The following is a 27,028-nucleotide window of genomic DNA, read 5'->3' as shown; positions in this document are numbered from 1 at the left end:
AGAATCAAGGACTGGTTGCATCAAGAGCTACTTTTCCATGTAAGGCATTCAGTTCAGCTTGTGTGTTGTTTTTTTGACCTCATATTAAAGTATATATGTCTGTTACAAGTCAATAGACAACACTGCGGTTATAGTCTATATGAACAAAAAGGTCGGGGTCAAATCAGATTGCCTCTGTCAGGAAATGATGGATCTTTGGGAGTTTTAGATCAGGAATGCAATACTTCTCAAAGCCTCCCACCTTCCTGATATTCTGAACAGCCTGGTAGATCATCTAAGTAGATTATTCAGAAATTTTCATTAATGGTTTCTCAGGCTGGATGTTTTCAAGTTCATCTTTGTGAATGGGGACGGGATTCCACACACAGATCTGTGCACTACTAGACTGAACAGAAAATGCCGCCTGGTTTGACCCAGAGCAGGTCATGTTCTCTGTTCTCTAAGGGTGCATCTACACAGCAGGTGTTAACTCAAAATGAGCTATGCAAATTGAGCTACATCAATTGCATAGCTTATTTCAAAATTGCTAGCTTCTACACAGCACTTATTTTGAAATAGAACACCCTTCTTCCAATTTCCCTTACTCCTCGTACAATGAGGGTTATAGGAGTTAGAGTGAAAAGTCCTCCAGCTTGACAGTATTTTGACATTATTTCAAAATAACGTTGCTGTGTAGACATACCCTAATAGATGTTTTCCTACACCCTTGGAAAGAAAACCACCTCTGTTCAACTCCAATTTTTCAACTCTCCTTTATACTCTACGGCTGTGTCTACACTGGCCACTTATTCCGGAAAATCAGCCGCTTTTCCGGAATAACTTGCCAGCTGTCTACACTGGCCCCTTGAATTTCCGGAAAAGCACTGACGATCTACTGTAAAATCATCAGTGCTTTTCCGGAAAAACTATGCTGCTCCCATTTGGGCAAAAGTCCTTTTCTGGAAAACTGTTCCGGAAAAGGGCCAGTGTAGACAGCACAGATTTCTTTTCCACAAAAAAACCCCGATCGCAAAAATGACGATCGGGGCTTTTTTGCGGAAAAGCAAGTCTACATTGGCACCGACGCTTTTCCGGGAAAAGTGCTTTTCCGGAAAAGCATCCTGCCAATGTAGACGTGCTTTTTCCGGAAATACTTATAACGGAAAACTTTTCTGTTTAAAGCATTTCCAGAAAAGGGTGCCAGAGTAGACATAGCCTACAAGTTGAAACAGCATCTTGTTCACATGATCTTCAGAGCACCAGCTTGCCCTTGCCAGCATTGGTTTTCCATTTTTCTGAAACTATCAGGCTAGACTTCAGTGTCTGTTCGTGATGTAATTTGCTAGGAACAAGTTCAGATGGCTACATCCCAACCCATCCATACTCCATCTCCTGGCATGTATGCTTCATGATCAAGAGTTGTGTTCTGTGGATGTACACAACAAGAAGTTATCTACAGGTATTCTTACATGTTGTAGTCAGAGTGTGGACTGTGGATGAGCAGAATGGTTTTTCACCAGTCTTGACCTCAATCCACCATGTTTTATGCTTTTTGTTTTTCTTAGGTAACAAAGCCTCTGTGTTCATTCCCTCAGAGTTCACCCTAACATATATCTCCCTGGTGGCCTATTGGTATTTTCTCTGTTATATCAATCAGATTCTTAAGGGGTTTGAACAGGCTCAGTCTGACTCCTCCTTGAGCCTTGAATTTGGTGGGCAGTGTTGTTCTTCTTTTGAACTGATAGCTTCTTGTTCTTTTCTTCATCTGCCTATGAAGATAGCTTTTTGGTGGCCCTTAGCTCCCCAGAAAGGGTGTCAGTTATGTGTGTTGCATGTGGATCCTCACATAGTATTTTATAAAAACAGATGTACGCCTGTCTTCATCTGAAATTCCTAATTAAGGTTGTCTCAGAATTCTGTCTCAATCAAGCAGTATTCTTACCAACATTCTTTCGTAAGTCCCATTCTTACTAGAATAAAGAGAAGCTTCATATTGTGAATGTCAGAAGGGCACTGTTTTTTATTAAAATAGAATGAGATTATATAGATAATCTCAGCTATTTATTTCAGTTGCAGATGGGAGGAATGGCCTTCCTGTATCTAGGTTAAGGATTTCATTCTGAATAAATCTGTTACAATATTTACAAAAATCTTAAAAAACAATAATGGTCCTATAGCACCTCAGAGACTAATAAAAATATGTAAATAGTGTGATGGGATGGGGTCACAGAAGACTCCTTGGGGGTGTTTCCTGGGGTGCTGACAAAGACACTGCCACTTGCCTTCTTGTTCTCTGAGGCATCTTATCACCCTGTGCTGCTGGGCCAGCTCCTTGGTCTCCCCCAGCCAAGGTACAGAACCAGTGTCACAGGCTCGCTTCTCTCCCCTCTCCCGCCCCGCCCCATAGCAGTGCAGACACTGAAACTCTTCAGGTATGAGGAAAATACAGTTTTGGGCCTAGCTTCCCGGGATACCACCCTCCAAATGGGATGAGAATCCCAAATGAACTATTTAGATAAGCCCCCATTTAACAATGAAAGGGGGAATGTACACACTGATTGCTCCCCCCGGTGACAACTATTTACACTGGGCTTGATAGTAAATAAACTCACCCTAAACTGTTCTTGTTCCAGCTAGGCCTCCAAAACCAAGGAAGTCTCCTCTTCCCCTGGGGTCTCTGGTACACTTTCTTGGGAGTGCCAGCCAAAGACCAAGACTGCTAAGCTTGCCATTGGTTTATGGATTTCCTTTTACATGGGGAAATTACCTAACCAGTGCCTACCAGTTAGGGAGGTCATGTGACTTCCTAAGACCAACCACTAAGACTTAAAGGATAAAAGAGAGTGTTTACATATGATTGCCCAGACATTGAGTCATCCCAGCATTGGAAACACCCTTGTTGGCTTTCGTTTGCACATTTAAAAACCATAAACCATTTCATACTCCATATATCTAACTTTACACACAAGAATGATACATACACCAAAGGAAGAACTACAGACCCAGTGGATTAAGACATTAAGATTGATAGGTTACATGAGGCAGTTTGTCCAAAACATCTTTGAGTTATGAATATTTGTGTTCATAAATCCATTTCATAAAGCATGGAGGGGGAGCCGTCACAAATAGCATCATGAGCTTTCATGGGCACAACCCACTTTTTGAGATGAAAAATATGGAACAAGGTAATCTGAAGAAGTGGGCTGTGCCCATACTATTTATATCAGTGCTTCTTAAACTTTTTAAGTCAGAGAAACACCAAACAATATTTTTTTTATGAGGAACACCAAGGATTTTTTGTTGAAGTTTTAAAAAAATAAGAGGTCGGGGGGGAAAAGGGTTGGGGGATAAGTTATTGAGGGGGAAAAAAGATCACCTGCCCCTTTAAGGGTGACCATTTTGAATTCTGTTCTCCATGGCATACCAGTGTGTCACGGAACACAGTTTAAGAAACACTGATAGACATATATTGTCTAAGATGTTACATGTCTATTGTTTTTTAAGTTACAGACTAACACAGCTACCTCTCTGAAATATATACAAAGATTCTCTATCAATCAGAGCAGTAGCATGTTCTAAAAGATCCAAGGTAGCTTCTTCCACTTCCTGGCTCAGGTACTTCTTAGGGACGTTTGTAAAGCTGCAACATGTTAATTGGTTCATGCTTTTACAGATCACTGTGCTCTATCTCAGCAATCCTGAGAGTATGCAAAATTTGGACAAATAGTTCTAATGAATGTTATGTGTGCCAAGCAGAGTTCTGAGGGTCATTGGTTGAACTGGACAAGAGGGAAGAATGCTAGCATGCTTCAATTTTTCTTCAACTTCTAAATACTACTTTCTCTTCTTGACCTCTCAGCCAGCAGAAGGGGGTGGGGAAGAATGTTTTGGGGAAGGGAGGTGGATGGAATACCAAGTATGAATGAGACACGATCTGTGTAGTCCTGAATTCTGTATCTCCTTCCTTTGATTATCACCAAGCCTGCTTTTCCAGCCAACTAACTTGGAGCTGATTTTATTCTCCCTTTCACAGCATGTCAGAATTTTAGAGACTCTTCCCGCTCTCAACCTCATTGAGGACCTTAAGTAGTGCAGGGCACCTTGTGTTGGCTCTTTGAACTGAGTGAATTTTACTGTTAATTAGTTTTTACACCATGTAAAAAAGCAGCATAACTTAGTGTTTATCTTTTCAGTAATGTGTCTCTCTCCTGGGACTGATGGATAGGTGCAAAACTGAAGCTTCTTAGCTTTCTTAATTACTCATTTTCTCAAACTTGTAATTACTCTGTTACACTCTAATATACAAGGACTAGAAATAGATTCCAAGGCAAGTACAAGTGTTGTACACTACTCCCCTCAGTTTAAGATTACCAGTTTGGGATCTGTCTGTTTTATTAATTCTGTAATTAAACGTTTACTCAGTCATATGACTGTGACACATTTTAAAGTTCTTAATTTACACACACATATGCACTTAAGATAGTTTTAAAATGCAAAGCATGGTTTTGTTTTTAAATTCTATATATAAAATAATAGGGATACATTTACAAAACATTTAAGTAATGTCAAATGTCAGTGCACAAAAGCAAGGGACTTCAGAGGCAAAGCTAAGATAAAATATCAAGTTTTGTATCAGTGTTTAGATGAGCTATTGTACACATTAAACTTGTAAACAACATGAGTTAAATCACAATGTGTAGTTTTCCAAATTTTCTTCAGCATTGTCTCTTTATTTCCTTGAATTTTGGGGATGAAATTATTTAAACATTTTACTCTTTGTAGTAGTATTCTTATTTCTCCCCTGAGAGGACTCTAATGTAATGTGTGTGTCTGGATACATGTTTTCTGAGAGATTAATTGGGTAATGTAGAAAATACTTTGTATTTTTAACTGGTCAAGAAAGCAATAGGGGAGGAAAAAAATGATACATTATTTCCATGATTTAAATGTTCTCCAGCAGCAGCTGAGCTGCTCACTGTTATTCAATGCTACATTAACTTTTCCATTAATGCTGGTGCTGTATAATATGAAGCCCTTAAGCATTACAGAGTTACTATCTGATTTTTGTTCCATGATCTGGCTGCTGTATTTGCATCTTACAACCATTATACAGAATAACCACCATCATTACTTTTTTAGAAGGATGTTTCCTCCTTACTTTGAATATATTTAGGGCAAAGTATGTCTGAAAAGAAAAGGGATCTGTTAACATTATCACTATAAACCCTTTTTAAAGTTGTTTTCCATTGCTGATCATGTCCTGGTGATCACTGGCACACAGGTTGTCGGTCAGTAATTTTTTATTTCTGGTTTTCATACAGAAATCTAGAGATGTGGATAAATCAGTCCAAACAGTAGACAAAAGTAACCTGATTATTGGGAAATATTTTTCACAAAATTTTGAATAGCTTCTGAACTTGTGCAGCATTTATTTTACATAATTATATTTTCTACAGCATTGAAACATTTTTTCTCTGATTGCATAATCAGCTATGACTAGAATAGTAATTAAACTCATTTGTCAAAGTTTTTGTAACTTGGCCATATTAAGACACAGATATAAAAATGGAAACAATGTGCAGAGTCAGTGCTGTAACAAATTAGAAGATGTGTTCTTGGTGCTTCAGAGGAAGGCAAACTACTCTCGACCATCAAATCCTCTCCTTCCTTTCCTAAGCAGTGCCAAAAATACCTCTGATTGTACAATCTATTTGAGAGATTCATTCTTTATCATTGCCAGTGATCAGTTGTATGCCTCTAAAGAATGAGGTTATATTCTCAGCTCTACCACTGACCACTTGCGTTGATACTTAGCAAGTGCCTCAATTTCCCCATCATCTGTAAAATAGGAAAATTATTCTTCTTTCCTTTTGTAAAGTGTTTTGAACTGTATGGATGAGAAGAGTGATGTATTAATTGATTATCTTGTTACAAAGAAATTTGTGGTGGAGAGGTTGTGGTTTTGCTTTAAATCCATTTCAGGAATGCCCATGTCTAGTGCTTATGGGACACAGCAAAAAGCAGTCTGATCAACGTTGTGGGTTCTCATTTGTTCAGTTATCTTATTCATTTCTTCCTCTGTTCTTTCATTCCTTCTTCCCAAGCTAAATTATTATAGTCCCTATAGTCATCCATCCTATCTACACAAAGCCTTATTGCCAAAAATTTTCTTGGGCCTTGTCAGACATCTCAGTGTCTGTGCTTATGGTTCTCAGGTGAATAGCTGAGGTTGAACAAAGTGCTCATATTGTATGGGTACACCATTGTATATCTTATAAGAGCTTAATAATGCCTCTCTTATTTTCTAATACATCCAGCAATCCTGTTTTCTTTTTTAAGTTCTACTTTAAGCATCCCTGGAAAAGTTTTCCATGATGAGTCTTGGTACTCCTGAGAAGACCCTATTGTTTTAGAAACCATTACACAACAAATTTAGAATATTTTGTTGCATTTATTTGATTAATTTACATTTGCCTTTCAACTTGATTACTTTGGAGTTTTTCATAATTTTGTTTTGCCATTACTAATCTGAATAGCTTTTTGTCACTAACAAGTGGTCTGATCAATTTCTTACTGATAATCAGGTCATGGCACTCCAACACTAGACAAATATATCAAACATTTTCCAGAGGATGTTATGAAGGCCAAGTCTATACAGTTCAAAAATGAACTAGATAAGTTCATGAAAAATAGGTCTATCAATGGCAATAGGGAAGGGTCACCTGATGATTATCAGTTCTGTTCATTGCCTCTGCAGCACCTGACATTTGCCACTGTCAAAATACAAGATACTGGGCTAAATGGACCATTTGTCTGACCCAGTATGGCCATTCTTATGTTTCTTATTTTTATCATTAGGTAAACATACCTTGATTTTTTTATTCAGAGAGGTTATTCCTTCCTGCAAAGTATTCAGTCACTAATCATAGAATATTAGAATTGGAAGGATTCTCAAGAGGTCATCAAGTCCAGTCCCCTGCCCTCATGGCAGGACCACACACCTACTAGATCATCCATGACAGATGTCTATCTAATCTGCTTTTGAATATCTCCAGTGATGAAGATTCCATAACCTCTCTAGGCAATTTATTCCAGTGTTTAACCACCCTGTCAGTCAGGAAGTTTTTCCTAATGACCATGTTGTTATCCTGGTTATCGAATGTTTTCGTCAAGGACCTGGCACTTAAACTCAAAAGGGAGAGAGTGGCACGCCTGTGTGTATCCTTCAGTTTTTGAATTGCTGAGTTCTTTGGCTTTGCAGCCCTCAGAAAAAAAAGAGGCTGCTGATTCAGAGTTATATGTTCATGTTTAGGTACTTTTCACTAAGATAATAAAATAATAAAAATAATGAAAAGGTTTGAAAAGGTAATTATATCTAACCTTGTCCCAAATGTTACCTTGTTTCGGAGATTTGAAACCAAAAATAAATTTTAAAATAACTCCTAAAACTCAAAAGATTTAATACCTGCTTCTTCCAAGAGTCCATCTGATATTCCTGTGAACTCAATATTTTTACCAATTTGAAAGGAATTTTATCCAATAAAACTATTAAATGTGAACAAAACTAAAGAAACAAAAGATAGGATGCCTTGAACACGGAAAAATATAACCTCTCTTAGAGACTCAACATTTTATTAAACAGCCTTGGTTGGGTTTTTTTTTTCTGATCTTGTGATGTGGAAAAAATTTGCAAGTGTAAAATGCTGTTCTATTTCTAGGACTTCAAGATGTGTAGGAATGAAATATTGAGTATACCAACATCTTTTAGTTTAAAGCTTTGGAGACAGTATTGCCCTTATATTAGTACAATTTTAAGAAAAGATTAGCACATAAACAATTGACCAGAAAATAAAATACCATGTTTTGTTAGCATTTCCTGTATTTGTCCCCCAAAACATTTATAGCACAACACAAAATTCAATGATAACAAACAAAAATTATTTTACTTAGAGTATCATTTAACAATGATGAGATGCTGTCTTAAGTAAAAACTGCATCTCACTGGAATGCTCAGTATATTGTGTTGACAAAATAAAGTTTATGAAATAAAATTTCAATATTTTCAGTATGGCTGATGATAAATGCTCTCGTACTGAGGTTATATTAGAAAATCAATATTTTTAAAATTGAAACAGTATAGGTTTGTATTGATCCATGTGGCTAAATCAAAATGAAAGGCTTTATAACAGCTTTCTTAGACAGCCTGCTACCGAGTAATGGCAAACTATCAATTCTAGCTTTCCACTGATAAATCAGCTTGAAAATTGGATGTCAAATTTTTTTCACTGAAGTAGTGATTTTTTTCATGCCCTTTAACCTCTCCTGATGTATTAGATTGGTTTATAAGACTAAGCTCTACTTTCCTGAAAGCAGTTGTCAAAACTGACATTTAGATGTGTTCTCAAACAATTCCTGAAGTCTTAAAACATACTTTTATTTACTATCGGTATGTTAATGTAGGAGGATTGTGTGTTGGTGTAAATATTAATAAATGTTTAAACTAAAAAAATCAATTTAATATTTCAGGTAGGTATATTCCTCCATTTTCTGATCTCAGGAGTTCGTAAAGGTCAGATTCCCAACAGCAGCTTTTAGAAACTAATGCTCCAGGAAGTATTTTAGCTTTCAGTGAGTAGGGGGATTGATTTCTTGCCTAACAGATTGATTTTCTTTTATTTTGTGTTAGCTTTTTGTTAAAAGCCTCATGTAACAAGTACATTTGTTTTTAGCTACTGATTATAATATTAGCCCATAATAATGATTTGTGTGTACTTTGTTTTTTATAAAGAGTCATGTGGGTAATCTTTTTATTATTATTCAGGAAAGAGTACTAGCATGCAGTATATCTGAAAATAGACTGCAAAGTTTCAGATGGAGAAAGAAAACAGCCTTAAACTGCTTCTAATGCTGTAGTCCTCAATGACAGTTGACAGTGCCATACCTTCATGCCTTGACCACAGACTATAAGTTAGCTTGAGTGGGTATTGATTGTGAAGTTTTCTGTTGTATAATTACTTTTTGCTGGAGGAAAATGTGGTGTGTATTGATTTAGATGGAAGCATTTGAGTAGCAGTTTCCCTTGGCTAACAGTGAGTGTCATCTTTCAGCCATGATAAATGGTAACATTCTGGGTCAGCATAATTACTTTGTGGTGAAATGAACCTCCTGTACCCTTCTCCTTCCTCTCACATCAAGGGACTACCATAATCTTTATCTGAAAACCATGATTTACTGAACTAATCATCCTCTTAATAGAGTAAAATCTTTTTTTCAGTGTATGCCCAGTTTAACTACAGTATAATTTTACTATTTAAAAAGTGAACAGTGTTGTTCTATTTTGGATCCACAAATATAATTTTTCCCTAGCTGTAGTCAATTGATTTTGAGCTGCAAGAGGCCACCCCCTTAAGGCAGTCTTTTCAGCATAATTGTCAGTGTCTAAGTGAAAGAGGAAAAAGATTCAAATGTTCAACATTTTGACACAGTATTTTATAAACCTAAGAATCAAACATTATGTCTAATTTTGAATTTAAGAGAATAATACAGTATGGCAATAAAAACAGCAATGCCAATATACTTTCAGCCCCTCCCCCCCCAATTAAAACTATGCATCCCTTCCAGTATCCTGTCCTTTGAGTGCTGCACCAGTTTTTGTCATGAAATAAAATGTAGAGGATGCCTCTTCAAATTATGTTGCAAGAACAACTTTACTGGTAATAACTGAGACATCTGGTTTAATGTACAGAGTTTTAGATGCAAAACTGAAAAAAAAGTCCATTATTTTGTATCCTTTCACCTTCATTAAGTGGCTACAATGTACAAATCAAGAAAAACATATTTATTACCAGAACTGAAAAACTGTGGTGATTTGTGGTGTTTAGCACCTCTTTATAAAGAGGTGTTCAGTGTATTATCAATATTAAAACTTTGTAGCATGTTGTTGAAAATGGATTCATATTTACTTGCCAGTAGTGTAATATGGCCTTTGGGTAATTACTTTTTTTGTTAAATAATGTTATTTAAAGAATATCTGGCAATAGTTTTAGATCATTTTAAGACAGCTGTGAAGGTTTGAATAAAGGTCATTTTCAGTGATTGTGCTTAACTAAATAAATGTGAAAGGTTTCACAATGGGAATCTTGCTTTTCAGTATTCTGTCATAAATTTCCCGTTAACACATCTGGGAATACCAAGTAAAATGTAGTTGTTTCTGCCTTCAAGGCAGTATATTTTATATTTTCTTTGCTTTGTTTGTTTTCTCCTTATAATTCTGTTTATTCACATAACCAGAGTTCAAAGGTTTCACTTTGTCATAAATTAAATCCACTATTCTGTGACAGTTTGTGGGACCCGCTGGATATAATTTTCAAATGGTTGTAACTTGAAGATTTTTGCAGAGATTTAATCATTAAAAGTGTTAAATTTTCTGACAACTCAGCCTCTATTGTGACCCTAGTTCATTGCTTGCTCCCTCCCTTGGCCACAGCTGGCCTCTTGCTGTTCACAGCTGAAAAGTGAAATCAATGCTTGGTCTAACAAAATGCAGATGAAAGCCATTCTGATCATATATAGTCATTTCCCGTAATTTTATCAGCCTTCAGTTACTTAAATGATCTCTGGAAATCATTGGTTTTTCATGTGAATACAATACCAAGTTTTGTGTTAAGATGTGCTATCTTTTAGGAAAATAATACTTTCTTAAGCTTAGTAGTGTTATACAGCACATACAGATGTAGAATGGCTTTCTAAAATATCATCTGCTACTTCTTTCAAAAGAAGCATTACATTCCAAATCAAGTCACAAGGGTTTCCATCTAAGTTCTATAGATTTTGAGCCAGCTGAAAGCTAGTGAATATATATTTTTTAAATGTTCAAAGTTGGAAAGTAAAAACTCTGAACATGTGTCAATTCACATTTCCATTGATCTCTCATCCCTTTTAGTTTTATTTGAGTAAGATTGCTTGGAAAGCTACATTACAGTTATAGGTAGTTGTGTATGATGTAGCTTAATGCCCAAAAGGTCACAGAACTACAATGAGTTTGATGGAAAACAGCCTTTCTCCCTATTTTAAATGGTTCCTGCTTTGATTACAGGCATTTATTATAATTATCAAGAGATTAGTCTGTTGTTACAGAATCCTTGTAATGGAACCATTTAAAAGGAATATAATGGCAGTTTATTGGATTTTGTAAAGGAAAAGAGAACAGATAAAGTGGTGTTATTTGTAAATGGATAAACTGTTGCCTAAATATACTAATTTTTTTCTGTTGTTTCACCTCACGCTTCTTTTTCTTCCATAGTTTCTAGTTACTGTAAAAAAGAGTTGGTCATATCTTAAGAAAACAAAGTAAAGACTCATTGATTATAATATTTTAATATATAGTTACCTTTTCACTTCAGAGACAATGCTGAACAAGATGTTAAGTATAGCAATAAGATTGTTCCTTCCATAAATCTTGTGTTAAAATGTATATATTATAAACAGTTTATGGTTTCTTTTACCTTTTGTTTTGAAATTAGTACTGCAAAATAATCCTGTTTCAAAACTTGCACTCAGTTTTCAGTCAATGAGTTGCTGATTAGAAATAATAGCCTAATAATTAGGCTCTATTGTTGTCATCAGTTGCAGCATAGCCAGGGCTTATTCAAACTTCCCTTTTTTAAATAAGCAAGAAACAATAATACTGAAAAAGCTTATAACTCCCTTATAACTAGTGATAATTAATTTTCCATTTAATTTACTCCTTAACTTTGTGTGTAAACTCCTAGTTAATTATACCGTCTGCTCAGTTTTTGTGTGTGTTCTCTTCTTAATGTAGATAAGCATATACAGGCAGTCCCCGACTTACGTCGGATCCGCACTTACGAACGGGGCTTTTTTCGCCCCGGAGCTCGTGGGCAGCAGGACCGCCCAGAGCGCAACGGTCCCGCCACCGCGTCCTCCAGGGCGAGAAAAGCTGCTCCTGGTCTCCCTGGTGTGCTGGGGGGGACTCCCCAGCACAGCAGGGAGACCCGAGCAAAGCCGCACAGGCAGCGGACCCCGCTGCCCGTGCAGCTTTGCTCCTTTGCCCCGGAGCACAGCAGGGAGACAGGAGCAAAGCCGCAGAGGCGGGGGACCCCGCCGCCTGTGCGGCTTTGCTCGGGTCTCCCTGCTGTGCTGGGGGGAATGCCCCCCAGCACAGCAGGGAGACAGGAGCAAAGCCGCAGAGGAGCGGGACCCCGCCGCCTCTGCGGCTTTGCTCCGGGTCTCCCTGATCTGCTGGGGGGGGGGCGCAGCTAGTGTGTCCCCCCCCCCCCCCAGCAGACCAGGCTTTTGTTGTGGACGCCTGGGGTAGAGCAGCTAGGGTGCTGCCGGGTTGTTCCTGGGGGGACTTACCCAGCAGCACCCCAGCTGTTCTGTCCCAGGGTCCAGATTCAGCTGCTGTTGAAACTGATCAGTGGCTGATTCCAGGAAGCTGGGGGCAGAGCAACTCTGCCTCGGGCTTCCTGTAGTCAGCCCCTGGTCAGTTTCAGCAGCAGCGGCTGAATCTGGAGCCAGTTCCGAGTTACGTACAAATTCAACTTAAGAACAAACCTGTAGTCCCTATCTTGTACGTAACCCGGGGACTGCCTGTACGTGAATTTGGATCAGCAGCAATACAGATGCATCAAAATGGTTCTCTAAAGTTTGTGCCTCACAACTTTTTTCCTTGGTTATTTAGTGTTATAAAATAGGTTTTTCCAGTATTCATGAAATTGTTTTATTGTCTGATTTCAACATAAATGTAACTCATAGGAAGACAAAAACAGGACAGTTGGTGGTCTGAGCACAGATTAATTAAAAAAATCAGGTGGCTTAATTCTACTACTATGCTGACATTAATTGATCGGTATTTTCCCAGTACTTTTGTTATAAAATCATATTTTTGAGGCTTTAGAATTTCGATGTTACAATTTTCTCCACAGTAGAAGTTTTTTTTTTTTAAAGTTTTGGTATAGGTGTTATTAGTTTAGAAAATGCCAGTCTAAACATTTATTTTGAGTTTAAGGTTTACAAATCTGAATTTTTATTGACTGCATCGATACAGTTTAAATATATAAAATTAGGAATAGACCAGTAATTATTTACTTAAATCAATTGAGCAATATTTATGATGTAAAAGTGAGTTTCTGTGAAAAATGACATTTGCTGTTGTCTACGACTGTGTATCATCCTGTTACCTCTGTGCCTGAGCAAAAGAGGGATTTTGTTAGTGCTCTGCTGCCTGGCAGTTTCCTGCCACCCCAGTCTGTTAGCCAGCCAAATTCCTTAGGATTCTGCCATTCCTGATTTTGCGTTGTAGGCTAACCCTGGGTTTTCTTCAGTTCTTGAACTCTCCAGCTGCACGTCCTTGGAGCTTTCGCAGAAATGGCACATCCGTTATCTCCAAAGAGGCAGAGTACCACCAGCCTAGTGGCTCAACTGTAGATCTACTTTACTTCAATATAATAGTACTAAGATGAATTTATAATAGAAACAAGAATACGTTTATCAATAAAGATCAGAAATTGAAGTGCTATTAAGCAGGAACAGAAATGGTTACAAATGAAATAAAAGTATAACATGCTTCTCAGATATGATGTATAACCATAGTAGGCTCCAAGCTTTGTCAAAACCTTTTTTTTTTTAAACTGACAACTGCTTTTCAGCATCACTGATCCACATATTTGGTGATTCGCCATTCCAAGATGCAAAGAACACTGACTTCTTTGTATCCTCCATGATGGATAAGAAGATAAACTTTTGGTTTCCGAAGTTCACTGTCTTTGTCTTGAGAGTCAGGATGACCCATTCACACTGCTGTGTTGATTTCCTCATCCTCCATACAGTGGTGTCTACTGAGAATACTGCCCTGTCTGACCAAGCTATGAACAAATTATAGTGTCTAGATGAACTTGGGGTTGGATGAGAGCTAGCTGACTGCAATCAGAAAAGACTGAAATAATGTTGGTGGCCTGGGGGAGGCAAAGAGGTGTAGGGACTTATATCTGTACCCTTCATAGAGAAATGTGACCACCATTTGTAAAATAGCGGCATGATAGTGTTAGAACGTAAGCTGCTCCTGGATGTTACCTAGCCCAGAGTGGTTTTTTTTTTTAATATATCTATTTCCTCCTGGAAAGACGCATGCACCCTTTCTCTCCAATTCAAACTTTCCCATAATGATCCATGCCTTTTTCTCTCCAAAATTAGATTGCTATATTTTCACTACTTGACCTATACCTTGAAACCATTCAGAAGCTGAAGCTCATGCAGAGTTTTGCAGGCTGCTTATTCAGCAGACTCAAAAGGTGGGAGCACATGAAACCAGTGCCCAGTGATCTGCCCTGGCTTCCAGTAAGCTTCCAGGTGATGTTCAAGGTGTTGGTTTTAACCTTTAAAACCATAAATAGTTTGGGACCTGGTTTGCCTATAATATTTCCTTCCCCTCCATGGGGTCCTGCCACAATTGAGATCAACAGTAGTGCTTGTGCTGGAGCACGAAGAAGCTGCTAGTAGAATGTTCTCTGTGATTTTGAGCTCAGTACTACCTTTTGGTCTTCCCAGATTTGTTAACCTTTCAGGGACACTGTGAGGATGTGGATGGAGGTGGATATATCTGTGGGCCTTCCTATGTTATGATTTTATTTTAGTGAATGAGTGCCTATAGTTGTATTTTTAAATGTAAAGAAATAAATAAAATACTGCCTAGTAATCTACACCTGGATCTTTCCAGCTGCAACCTTGCTGCAGAGTGTAGTTGTTTTGAGGATATGAAGTGAGTCTTGGGAGGGAGGTCCCCAGATAGTTAAGGGCTGTGTAGGTAAGGAAAGGAGCTTTAAATTCAGTTCTTAAAGGACTGGGGAGTCAACAAAGATTGAGAAGAATAGGCATATTTGTGCTGGCTTTTACTGTTTGAGAGAAGTTGCTGCACGTTGCACCAGCATCAGCTTTCTTGCATTGGTTGTATTCAGCTCCAGATAAAGTGACTCGGTAGTGCCTAGAACAATGGTCTAACTTAGGTCTGATTAAAAACATGAATTAGTGTGGTGAAGTACTAGACTGAGAGAAAATGGAACAGCTTTCTTGCAGATCAAAGATTAAAGAAAGCATACCTCAAAATGAATTTCTAGGTGTGGTGAGAAGTCTAGTGTGATATCAATACTTAATGCCATCTTGTTGGTCTGTAGTCTGATTTCTTTGAACAGTGATGAAGTTAGAGTGCATTATACAGGCAGTCCCCGACTTACGTCTCCAGCAGACCAGGGACACCGGGAGCAAAGCCGCAGCGGCGGCGGGGTCCCGCGCCTCTGAGGCTTTGCCAGAGCAAAGCCTCAGAGGCACGGCACCCCACTGCCGCTGCAGCTTTGCTCCCCGTGTCCCTGGTCTGTTGGGGGGGGGCACAGCTAGTGTGCCCCCCCCAGCAGACCAGGCTTTTGTTGTGGACCCTGGGGCAGAGCAGCTGGGGCGCTGCCGGTTGGTCCCGCAGCGCCGCTCTGGGCACTACTGAACCAACCCGGCAGCACCCCAGCTGCTCTGCCCCAGGCGTCCTGATTCAGCCGCTGCTGGTCAGTTTCAGCAGTGGCTGAATCAGGACGCCTGGGGCAGAGCAGCTGGGGTGCTGCTGGGTTGGCCCAGTAGCGCCGAGGAGCGGCGCTACTGGAGCAACCCAGCAGCACCGCAGCTGCTCTGCCCCAGGCATCCCCAAGTCAGCCGCTGCTGAAACTGACCAGCGCTGACTACAGGAAGCCCAAGGCAGAGTTGCTCTGCCCCAGGCTTCCTGGAATCAGCCGCTGATCAGTTTCAGCAGCAGCTGACTTGGGGACGCCTGGGGTTCTTAAGTTGAATCTGTATGTAAGTCAGAACTGGCGGTCAGTTTCAGCAGCGGCTGAATCTGGACGCCAGTTCCGACTTACATACAGATTCAACTTAAGAACAAACCTACAGTCCCTATTTTGTACGTAACCCGGGGACTGCCTGTATATACCCCACACTCCAACCCAGCCTGTATTACAAGAATATTATTAGGTTGCAGGTTGCCTAACACTTGAAAGTGAGCAATGCCAGATTCGTGGCTTCTTATGCTCCTTTTGCATACACCATGTGCACTGAATGAGGCTTGGAATCGGGTGGCAAAAGCTGCATGTGATCAAGTAATTAAAGACTTTTTCATTAAATTTTCTCTCACCTCTCCCCCCCCTCCCCCCCCCCCCCCCCCCCCAAGCTACAGCATCTTTCCAACATTTCTAAGAAATCTTTCCTGGTGCTGTCACCATGGTCTCAAGATCATCTCATTGTCCACGAAAGCTCATGAGACTATCTATCTATATATACTTGTAATGTTCATGGTGAGTAGATGTTTTGTCAGACTGCCAATATTATTTTTCCTGAGAAACTCCAGTAAGAGAAGGGAAATGCTGCATTTCAACAGTTTATATCTTAGCAAAACTGAATGGAATTTCATAAAGCTAAGAAAAGGCCTTTCTGGGCCTGCTGCAAACAATGGAAGTGTTAGAGTTCAGAAACCTTTATGATGGAAAGTACTAGTGTCATAAAAATACAGGTTGCTGCCAGCTCACCCTGTGATTACTCTTTCTACGTGTGTCTTCCCTGTATTTATCTTGAACTATATGAAATCCTGCTACTGAATTCTGTCAGGCAATGGCACAGCTTATTAATGGTCAAAGCTACCTTAGGGTTTGTCTATACTTATTCAGCTTTTAGCAAGTAGGCTGTGTGGGTACTGCCCAGTTGCTAAAAGATATCATATGTGAGCACTGTTTGTCAGCACTTTTGCCAAAAAAATACTTCCAGCCCCAATGAGGAGGGTTTGCTTTGTCAGCAGCAGAGCACTCCTGCCAACAAGGAGGAGTTCACACTTTCACTTGCCCAGGCAAAACTTTGTTGTTCATGAGCAAGGGGTTAAGCCCCCGTCAATGACAAATGTTTTGTCAATCAAATGCAAGTGTAGACATAGCTATAGAAAAGGAGAGACATAGTTGAGTTCCTACCATTGTTTCATGAGACTATAATGGCTGGTGTTTTCTCTAACTGGGCTCATATAATTGCTTGTAGATGGAATTGAGTATTAAGCTTTGAAGTTATTTGTATTATAGAGGCCTGGTTGTTGATGAGTGAATGACCATAATGGCTGTCTAGATTTCTCTCTGAACACTGTAGTGTTCATTCACTCATGCATGGATCTAACTTGTGAATCACATTTTGCTTTTGTGTGTTAACCATGCCATATTTCTAACAGGTTTAAAGGCTGCAGAGAGCTTTGTTTGCTGCTATGGGCAGAAATTCATCACTCAGCACCAACAATGCTATTTTGTGTCATGTCCTGGCCTGAAATCTGAGTGCTAGGGATGCAGATATTGACAGGGAAAAAGGTGTTACTGGAATTTCCCTAAACTACACTGTCTTTCCTGGACTAATAAGAAAAGTGGAACAATGAGTAATCCTGCGGTACTGTAGAGACTAAGAAAGATGTATGGTACCATGAGCTTTCATGGGTAAAACCCACTTCATCAGAAAAGGGAAGGGAAGAAAAGGAAAGGTGCAGACGTGCTATAGTTGGCAAGGTCAGTGAGAAGTGTATGACTTTCCAGGATTTGCCAGACTATTGAATTACCAAGAGTGTATGGTAGCCTATCTGCTTTTGAAAGTTGATTGTCAATATTCTCAGCAAAGAATTTGCTACATATCATTGAGAGTATGATGGCTGGAGGCTCAATAATATTTCTCTAGTATTGTGCATATGCAAAGCACTTTCCCAACCCTTCCCCTCAAAACATCCCTGGAGCTGCTTGCTGGTAATGTTATATCTTTTCTACAGGAGGCAGAAACCAAAATAGAGCAATTTTCTTTTCAAGGCCACACAGGATGTTTGTGACAGATTTAACTTTGGTGCAGGAATCCCAGTGCTCCTGTTCCCAATACAGACTCTAACTAGTATATCAGAGAACATACTTAAAACTGTAAATAAATATGCTGGATATTGTATTTCAAGTGTTGTGTGCAATATGGAGACACTGTTGAGGAAGGCTGTAGAAAATCACGAAAACACAAATATGGCAACAAAATTCGAGGATGACATATACGCATGACAAAAATCAGCTAAATGTAGATAGTCTGGGAAAAGAAAAACCCACGGTCATGATCATAGTCTATAAATATCTTCAGAGAAATGGTAAAAATGAAGGAACTGAATTATTTAGTCTGTTGCTAATAGAGTAAAAAGCTATAGCCTGAAGCTAAGTTAGTTAAAGTTAGACATTCGGAAAAATTAACAAAGCAGTTGGGCGGTGGAATAAAATACGTGCGTGACATGCCATCCTTCCTTACACGAATCCTATTGATTTAGGACTACTCACATAGGATTGGATGTTTTAAGGGTACTATTTTAGAACAATTTTGGTGAGACATGATGTTGGAAAGGGGCCTATGAAATGGACTGAAATCCATGAATGACAAAATATCAATCTGCTTTTTATCTCAGTTTGGTACTGCTGCTCGTCGTCATGGTATCTGAGCACCTTTCATGTAAAATGAATTAGCAGTAGCAAAACTTTTATTAGACTTCATGGGATTTTGCCACACGGCAATAAAACACCTACGGCTGGCCTGTGTCAGCTGACTTGGGCTTACAGGGCTATAAAATTACAGTGTAGATATTCAAGTTCAGGCCTCTCAAAGTTCCAGAGCCCCAGCTCCAGACTGAGCCCAAATTTCTACACTGCAGATTTGTTGCCCCACAGCTCAAGTCCCATGAGCCTAATTTAGCTGACATGGGACAGCTGTGAGTAGACATACCCATGAAGTCTCTGGCTCCCCCAACTGCCCATTTGGTTTATTTGATGCCTTTTGATAGTTACATGTATTTCTGTTTGGTTGGATTGTGGTTTTTGGAAAGGTTGGTTATTTATATTGGAAAAAAAATTGAACTAAATGATTGCATTTACGTAATAATATCCATAATTATCCTTACTTATCAGTTTTTGCTATCCAGTGACGCAATATATTTTTTGTAGTCCATAATTCTGTTTCCTGCCATTTGTTTTAAGGCAAGTCATAGGAAATACATAGGAAGTCATAGGAAATATATAATAAACTTAAAAAACAAATAATAGTCTGGTAGCACTTTAAAGACTAACAAAACATGTAGATAGGATCATAAGCTTTCATGGGCACAACCCACTTTTTCAGATGATCAAAGTGTTGGATGTCCAGAACTAAAATAAATAGGGGAGAAGGGGGGGAGGAAAAAATAGGAGGGGAGTGGAAACAAGAAGAGGCAGTGGATATAAAAATATCAAGTGGAAAGCAGAGCTGGAATGTAACAGGAAAAACAAATAACCTATAAGCACCTAAAGACTGGATAGTCAAAAGAGGCAGATAAGAATCATTGGTAGGCAATAGAGAAGAAGAATACTAACACCAGATGCCAATGACTCTGTCTGTATATTATCTTCATTGTTTGGTAGGTTGATAATGTCCCAGCCATCCGGTATCTTGATTTAAGCCATTCGCATGAATATCAAACTTGTAAATTAATTGTAGTTCCAGTCCTTCTCTGTGTATTTGGCTTGTGGAATTGGTCTGTAATAAAAGAGCCACTTGAAGATCTGTTAATGAATGCCCAGGTAGATTGAAGTGTTCCCCAGCAGGTTTTTGTATGTTTCCTTTATGGATATCTGATTTGTGTCCATTAATTCTTTTCCATAGGGATTGTCCAGTTTGTTCAATATATATTGCAGTTGGGCATTGCTGGCATTTAATGGCATAGATTACATTCTTTGATGTGCAGTTAAATGAACCTCTGATTTGGTGGCTTATGTGGTTGGCTCCAGTAATGAATTCGCTTGTATAGATATGTGGACAGAGTTAGCATCAGGGCTGATTACAGGGCTGGGTTCCTGGATGTTTATGATGTAGCTGTGTAGCATGGTTATCAGAGAGAATTTGTTTCAGGTGGGGGGGTTGTCTGTAAGCAAGAATAGGCTTTACCCCCAAGGCCTCTGAGAGTGAGGGGTAATTTTCCAGGTTAGATTTTAGATTGTGGATAATGTGTTGGATTGTGGATAATAAGTTGTGGACTGTAGGTAATGACAAGTGGAATTCTGTTATTTTCTCTTTTGGATCTGTCTTGAAGTAGTTCATGTCTGGGTACATTTTTGGCTCTGTCGATCTGTTTTTTCATTTCTCCAGGTGGGTATTTCAGTTTTAGGATTGCTCTATATAGATCCTGTAGGTGTTTGTCTCTTTCTGTGGGATCAGAGAAAATGTTGTTGTATCTTAGGGCTTGGCTGTATACAATAGATTGAGAAATGTGTCTGGCATGAAAGCTAGAGGCTTTTTAAAATACATAATGTTCACTATAGATTGGAAAAGAGGCTGGAATTTTAATTGGTAATTCCCTATTCTATTCAATGTTGGCTATTATTACAAGACGCTGAAAATGTACTGAAATCCCAAATTACCAATGTTCTCTAAAATTTCAAATTGTGATGATGTTAAAGCCTGGCAATTGAAAATAGTGTCAGATACTGTAAATTTATGAACATGGCTTACTTTAAGCATGCAAGTGGCTTGATTCACTTTCATGGGGTTACTTATGTGCTTAAGGTCAAGAAGGTGAGTATATCTGTGCAAATCAGGGCTTGAATGTGATAGTACTTTAAAACATACTATACAAAAAGTACAGATTGTTTAAAATAACTTGATTCTTTTTCAAAATCTGAATTATATATAATAAAAAGGATGTCTAACATAATGCCCACAGCAGATATAGCCAATAGCCTGGTATATTTATCTCCAGAATTGGTGCTGCATAGCCTACTCCGTGTGAAGAGAGGAGGGTCCAGGCACGGCTGACCCTTCTAAACTCCTCAGGGTCTTTTGCAGCATTTTTTTACATCCCCTCTCCACCCTCTAAGCCATAAAGCATTGTTCATCTTCTCTTCTGGTCAGCCAGACAAATCTCACCCCACTCAAGGGTCGGAGCAGTGATTATGTACCAAATTTGCCTTTTAAAATTTTTGTCCCAATTAGTAATCTGATGCCATTCGAACTTTGACATCAAAGCCTTAATAAATTATACAATGAAATTTAAAGGAACAAATTTAGCTAAATTAGAAAACATTATAATAATGACCTTGAAAAGGATCTAATTTATGAAAACATTGTTTTCTTTTATTTCATTGTCCCTTTTGATATTTATCTACATGCATATACAGTATTCAAATAATCTAAGGATATGAAACTAAATAAATGTTTTATATTATATTTATAAGAATATATCCTAGCAAGAACTCATACTATCCAATATCAGCTATAAAGGAATTTTTTACTCTGAAAGTCCATTGAAAATATAAGGGAATACAGATGCTCATATGTTACTGATTTATACAAGTCAGGGGAAAAATCAATTATACCTAATGATTGTCACACAGAGGGGATTATCTGATGGTTAGGTTAAATGGCTAAAAGGGAAAAAAGCACTGCTGAAAAATATATCCTGAATAGTGTAGTATTACAGAATACCTTGTAGACAAACATAATTTCATAGTGTTTGTTTATTTTTTAGAAATAAATACCAAGAGTTTTCAAGATGGAAACTAAGAAAGCAATAATTTTCCTCTGTTTAATATATTTTCCAATATATCATGTCTACGCCTTTTCCCATAATATTTTTCAGAGCCAAAAATAAATCCTTAGGACATGCTGATAATGTTTCAGGATGTTTTATAGAAGACTGTTTTTGTACTTCTAAAGAATCTCATGACTGTCAGCAATGGTAAAGTATAAATAGAACAGTTTTGATTTGCTTGCCAAGCTGCTTTCTCTGCTTCAAAAAACTTCACAATAACAAGAAAATTCTGAATTAAAGTTACTTTATCTTTTACTTTATAGTGCAGTAAATAAATATGGTCTTTATCAGAACATTCTACCACACTGCTTAATGTGTCATGTGAGGAAGGAAATATTTAATCAGCCTGGGTTACATTTTGCTGGTAAAAATAAGTGTTTGCATACCAGTTAATACAATTTATTAGTGAAGAACAATCCAAAGAGTTGCACAATATGTTATTGTTTCAGTTCTTAAGAACAATACCAAGTTTAATGCAAAATGTGTTTGCTTTTGAATATTTATCTTAACTTCAACATTGTTTAAATAAGCTGTATCTGAGTATGATATTTTGGCAGAGAAACACAGAGAAATTATTCTATCCTACAAAAAATTGGCCAGCAAGTTCCATCCTATAGATTCCTGGCTGTGTGCAGTATTTGTAAAAATTGCTAAGTTTCAGAATTGTAATAGAATTCAAACTGTAATGAAGAACTATATGCAGTAGAAATTAAAATAAGTTTTTATGCAAACCATTGTTATTTATTATTTATTAGATTTTGTGTATCATTGGTGTAAGTAGGTAAACATCAAAGCGACTAATTATTTCTCCACATTGCCAAGCTTATGACAGCTAATTTATTAAACAGTTGCAGCTTGAATAATTCATAGAGGTTTGAAAGAGTAATTCATTATGGATTTTCCAAAATTGTCATCATAAGACAGAAATGATAAGCAGTGTGATTAGTTTTAGAATAGCAATATTTAAATATGTAGGTAAAGTATTTTTCTTTATTTTTTTTCTGAGTAAAGCACAAGACCAGGATGCCACAGGCTTTGTTTCTATGTGCCACTAACTTTGTGACTGTCAGCAATTCACTTAGATCTAAATTTTCAAGTGTGTTCACTAACTTTCCCTAAAGAAGTTGGATTGGGGGGTAGAATACAACTACAACAGAAAGGAGGGTAGAAGAGAGTTTCTCATTCCTTGCCTTACTCTCCAAACCAGGGTCACAACACCCAATTTGTGAATCTCAGCATTAATATCTAAAAAGCAGTTAGAAATTCTTAGATAGAAAGCTGTATAGAAATGCAAAACAGATTTGAAGCAAGTAGTTCTTCGATTGCACACGTCGATTACAAGTAGGGGAGTGTGTGCTCTGTGCACAGTCATTTTTGAGGGTATTTCCTCTGGTGGTACCCATCAGGTCAGTTCAGGCGCCCTCTAGAATTGCACCTTCATGGCGTCACATATTGGATCCCACTAACCTACCACCTCTTCAGTTCCTTCGTACTGCCAGTGATGGTCACTGGAGATGCATGTCTCTTCTCTTGCTTAAGCAAGTGCTCCCCGAGTGCCTTCTAATTCTTCGATTTGTAAATAGTTCAATAGTATTAGTGTTAGTGGTAGTAGTTTAGTTCATTTGTGTTTGGGCTCCTGCAGATTGTTCCCCGTGCCCCAGTCTTGGGGTTTATGGTATGTTTCAATCCCAAGGTTTCAAGCCATGCAGGGCCTGTCATTGGTCCATGCCTATACAGTTTTACTCATGCTCTGAACTGAGGACTAAAGGATGGCCTGGTGCCTCTCAAGTTTCTTCTTACCACTGTATTGCCGGAGTCAGAATGCTCTGTGTCTACTATGACCTTCCCCTACTTTCAGAATCTGTGAATGTATATCGTAAATAGTTTTTAGTAAGCAGAGATGCAGTGTTATCATGTTTTATAAGCAGCATAGTTTCTCTAGTTCCTCTCCAACTTGGGAAGCATCTTCGCAGCAAGAAGGACTATGCCCAGAGTTCTGCAATTTAAAATTGGTACTTCCTGGCCCCTTTCTCACTGATGAACAACTGTGCTGCCTTAACTGCCTTGTGGAGATTCGCATTGCCCCTAAGTGGGATAAAATCTTCATTTGTGGAAACATCTCATGGAGACTGCAATGAGACACCTGTAAGATCCAGGCCAGAATGATGCCCCTTGTAGTACAGCCTCAGACTTGGAGCAGCACCCCTTTGAGCACGAGCTTCAGAGTAAATGCCAAAAGTTTAGTCTAAAAAACTCTCTCATGAAAGTAGGAGACATGATCATAGGCATATGGACAGATCCCCATCCAGATCTTCCTCTAAGAAAAAAAAATCCTCCACAAGTTTGGGCATTCTTCCATCAGCAGAACAGCAGGAACCTATCTTCTTATCAGACAAATCCAATGTTCTAGACTGTCAGGGTGCGCGCTCCCCACTGTGCCTCAGTGCCCCCTGACTGTCCTCATCTAGCCCCTCTCAGGGCAAGTTACAGTCTGTATGGGTTGCTCATCATTGGCATGGGGTTATCTCTACTGCCCCGCTTACCTAGGCTACCTTGTAATCTGCGTCCGAACCCCTAGCTGGCTATCCCCAGCTGTTCTCCCTCCTGGGAGCCCTTGCTTCCTCTGCAGTCAGCTCTTCACTGGCTCCCCTCCCCTAAGCAAACTGTGCTTCACTAGATAGCTGCCAGCTGGACTCTCACTAGCCCTAACGGCCTCAGCTGCCCTCTCTGTTCTCAGCCCTGGCTCAGGGCCTGAGTCTTGGCCTTAAAGGGCCAGTGCAGGGCAGGCGCCCTGTCACATAGACAAGCCTTTTCCCCCTTGTGGGAGACAAGCCCAGAGTCTTGGAGCTGCTCTCCTGCTGGTTATGACTATCCAAAAGCCCACTGGTATCCAGTGCCTTGATCCTTCGTCCATGGAATCAGTTTACTAGAATTCCTGTGTTGGTGCAAGAATCACACTGGCCCTCTTCTTACAGCCTATATCAGCCAGCTCTGTTAGTCTGCAGAGGAGGAAGTTGAGTCCTGAATATTTGCACAGATATACCTCTCTCCTCTTCACCTTCTGACGTAAATTGTTCTGTCATTTCCTTCATCACCTGAAGGCTATAGACAGTAACAAGAGCTTTTGAAAAGGTGGTAGCTGAGCTCCAGATCCCTCTTGCAGAGACACTTGATGCTCAATGTGGTATCTTGGACTTCTTGCAACCTTATGGCCTTAGTAACATGGCACTTCCCGTGAACAAGACAGTTTTGGAACCACCAAGACTGAGGCATACCTCCTTGCTCCCAAAAAGGGCTAAAAATGCTATTTTATACCAGCCAAAGAGGCAGAGTTCCTATTTACCTGCCCAGTGCCCAGTTCTTTATTGGTGCAGGTGGCTACAGGCTGGGCCAGGAGTACAGCACCCCAAGACAACATCAAGTGACAAGGGAGCTTAGAGACCTTGATCATCTTGGGAGGAAAGTATTTTCATCAACTGCCTCTGAATTGGAATTGGTAACCATCAGGCACTGTTAACAAAGTATAATTTCACAAATTATTCCAAACTTGTGAACTTCAGAGACAAATTTCCCCTGAAAGACAGGGCTCAGTTCCAAGTCCTCATCTCTGAAAGAAGGTGGCTCCAGCGATGTCACTCCGGACAGCAGTAGATGCAAGTGATACTATGTTTAGAGTATCACCACAGCCATAGCCAGGAGCCATGAAATGGTGGCTTTACTCTTTGGGGTTCCCGAGTGAGGCCCACAGTACCATCAGGGCCTTTCCCTTTAATGAGTCTAATATCCTCAGCAGACCAACAAATCTCTGCATTTGCTTAGGAGTCTAAAGTCAGCCCTCCATTCTCTGGGCATTTACACACCAGCCCCAAAGAGAAAGCCAAGCAAGCTAACATACATACCCAGATCTCCCCTGCCGATGTTTTATCCCTACATCCACTGTAAAGGAGTTTGTTTTAATACGTTGCTTCAGAACCATGCTACTATACTGATGCCATGTTATACTGTACCCGAGTGAGAGTCTCCCCCCAATGGATCTATGATCTTAATACTTTTAGAACCTTTTAGAATAACATTGAAACTGTGAAAGAGCCTGTGAGGGAATGAAGAGAGGAAGGTCTGGCATTATAGGGGCTCAACAAGGCCTTTCATCCCAGCTAGCCCTGCCCCACTTTACCTGTAGCCAATCTCAGGCCTGGAGGGAGATAAAAGGAAGGAGTCTGGCTCAGTTAGGGGCTGACCATCAAGGAGACAGGAGCATGGTTCTGCAGTCTGCAGGACAGGAACCAAAGCCTGTCCACTGGGCCAGTCACAGGTTAGGGCCTCTAACCCCACCCCCTGGGTCAAAGGAGGGAACCTGTTAGAACCCTAATTAAGGGATAGATATGGACTCTTGGGGCTGCGCCCCAAATTTAAGGACTATAATAATATAGTGGGCTGGAGTTCCTATGCCTGGGACACCAGTGGCAAGGTCCTGCACCCATTTTCTGCTTGATAATCTGGTGACCTAACTACTAGACCACTCTGCCACCAGGGAGACCTGGCCACAGATCCATTAAGTGGCAATGAAGCCATTTAACAAGCATGTGCCAACCCAGAGGTATATACTATCAGTTTCTGAATTTACTGACAAAAACAATTGCACATTACGGTAATATGTCCACAATGTCTTACTTTGAAATTTGCTTTAAACATATCATTAGTTTCTTGCTGAAGATTATAAAATCACATCTCTAAAAATCCTTGCATAGATTTTTATTTGCACAGTCTGAGTATTCAGCTAGCCTTAAATGCTTGGATCATCAGATATACATTTTTATTTATTTTTTTAAAAAACCTTATCTAAAATAGATATTTCAATTTTAATTACTGAAATACAGATGATAGCTTCCAAAGTCTTTCTGTCTTTTCTGTCCATCCTTGCTCTCCTTTCACCCCCTGTTGAAGAGAGTTCTTAAAAGGATAACATCCCTTTTCTTCCAGAGACCTGGACAAATGAATTTTCCTTTCTTTACTTCTGACTACTTCTGATTAATTAGTTTTAAGAGAACCCACCTCCAAAATCAGTACCTTAATAAGATATAAAATCTTTATTATGCCTACAGTCTTTGGAAATATATTTTAACAGAAACATATGGTGAAATTTAATAAACATGTCTATTGTTATGAAGATCAATTAATTAGGGTTCCTTTTTCTTAAAGCAATGAACTTTGCTATGAACTCACTAAACCGCTCTGACTGATTAACTTAAAATAATGTCTTTGTTTCATGGCATTAAATATGTAGTAATCTGGAATGATTACTTTATGAAGCCTTAAGAGTACATTTAAAATATAAATCAGCTTACAAATACTGATTAAGAAAATGTAAAACAGAGAAGAGCTGCATCATGTATTGCA

General features: G+C 39.1%; 1 protein-coding gene across 16 annotated transcripts in view; it reads left to right on the top strand.

The window, feature by feature from the left end:
* NBEA (neurobeachin) overlaps positions 1–27,028 on the top strand; it is a 748,862-nt gene that overhangs the window by 398,574 nt on the left and 323,260 nt on the right. For 7 of the 16 annotated variants that reach the window (XM_075919178.2, XM_075919174.2, XM_075919172.2 and 4 more), the window contains one exon: positions 21,680–21,778. The exons of the other annotated variants lie outside the window; for them this stretch is intronic. In XM_075919178.2, the coding sequence (XP_075775293.2) occupies positions 21,680–21,778 (99 nt within the window). The remainder of the gene's footprint in view (positions 1–21,679; positions 21,779–27,028) is intronic. 16 annotated transcript variants of the gene reach the window in all.

The sequence above is a fragment of the Pelodiscus sinensis genome, chromosome 1, assembly GCF_052426305.1.
Source record: "Pelodiscus sinensis isolate ZL-2025 chromosome 1, ASM5242630v1, whole genome shotgun sequence".
Classification (NCBI taxonomy): domain Eukaryota; kingdom Metazoa; phylum Chordata; order Testudines; family Trionychidae; genus Pelodiscus; species Pelodiscus sinensis.
Note: the sequence above shows the minus strand (reverse complement) of the source record. Positions and strands in the feature narration are given on the sequence as shown.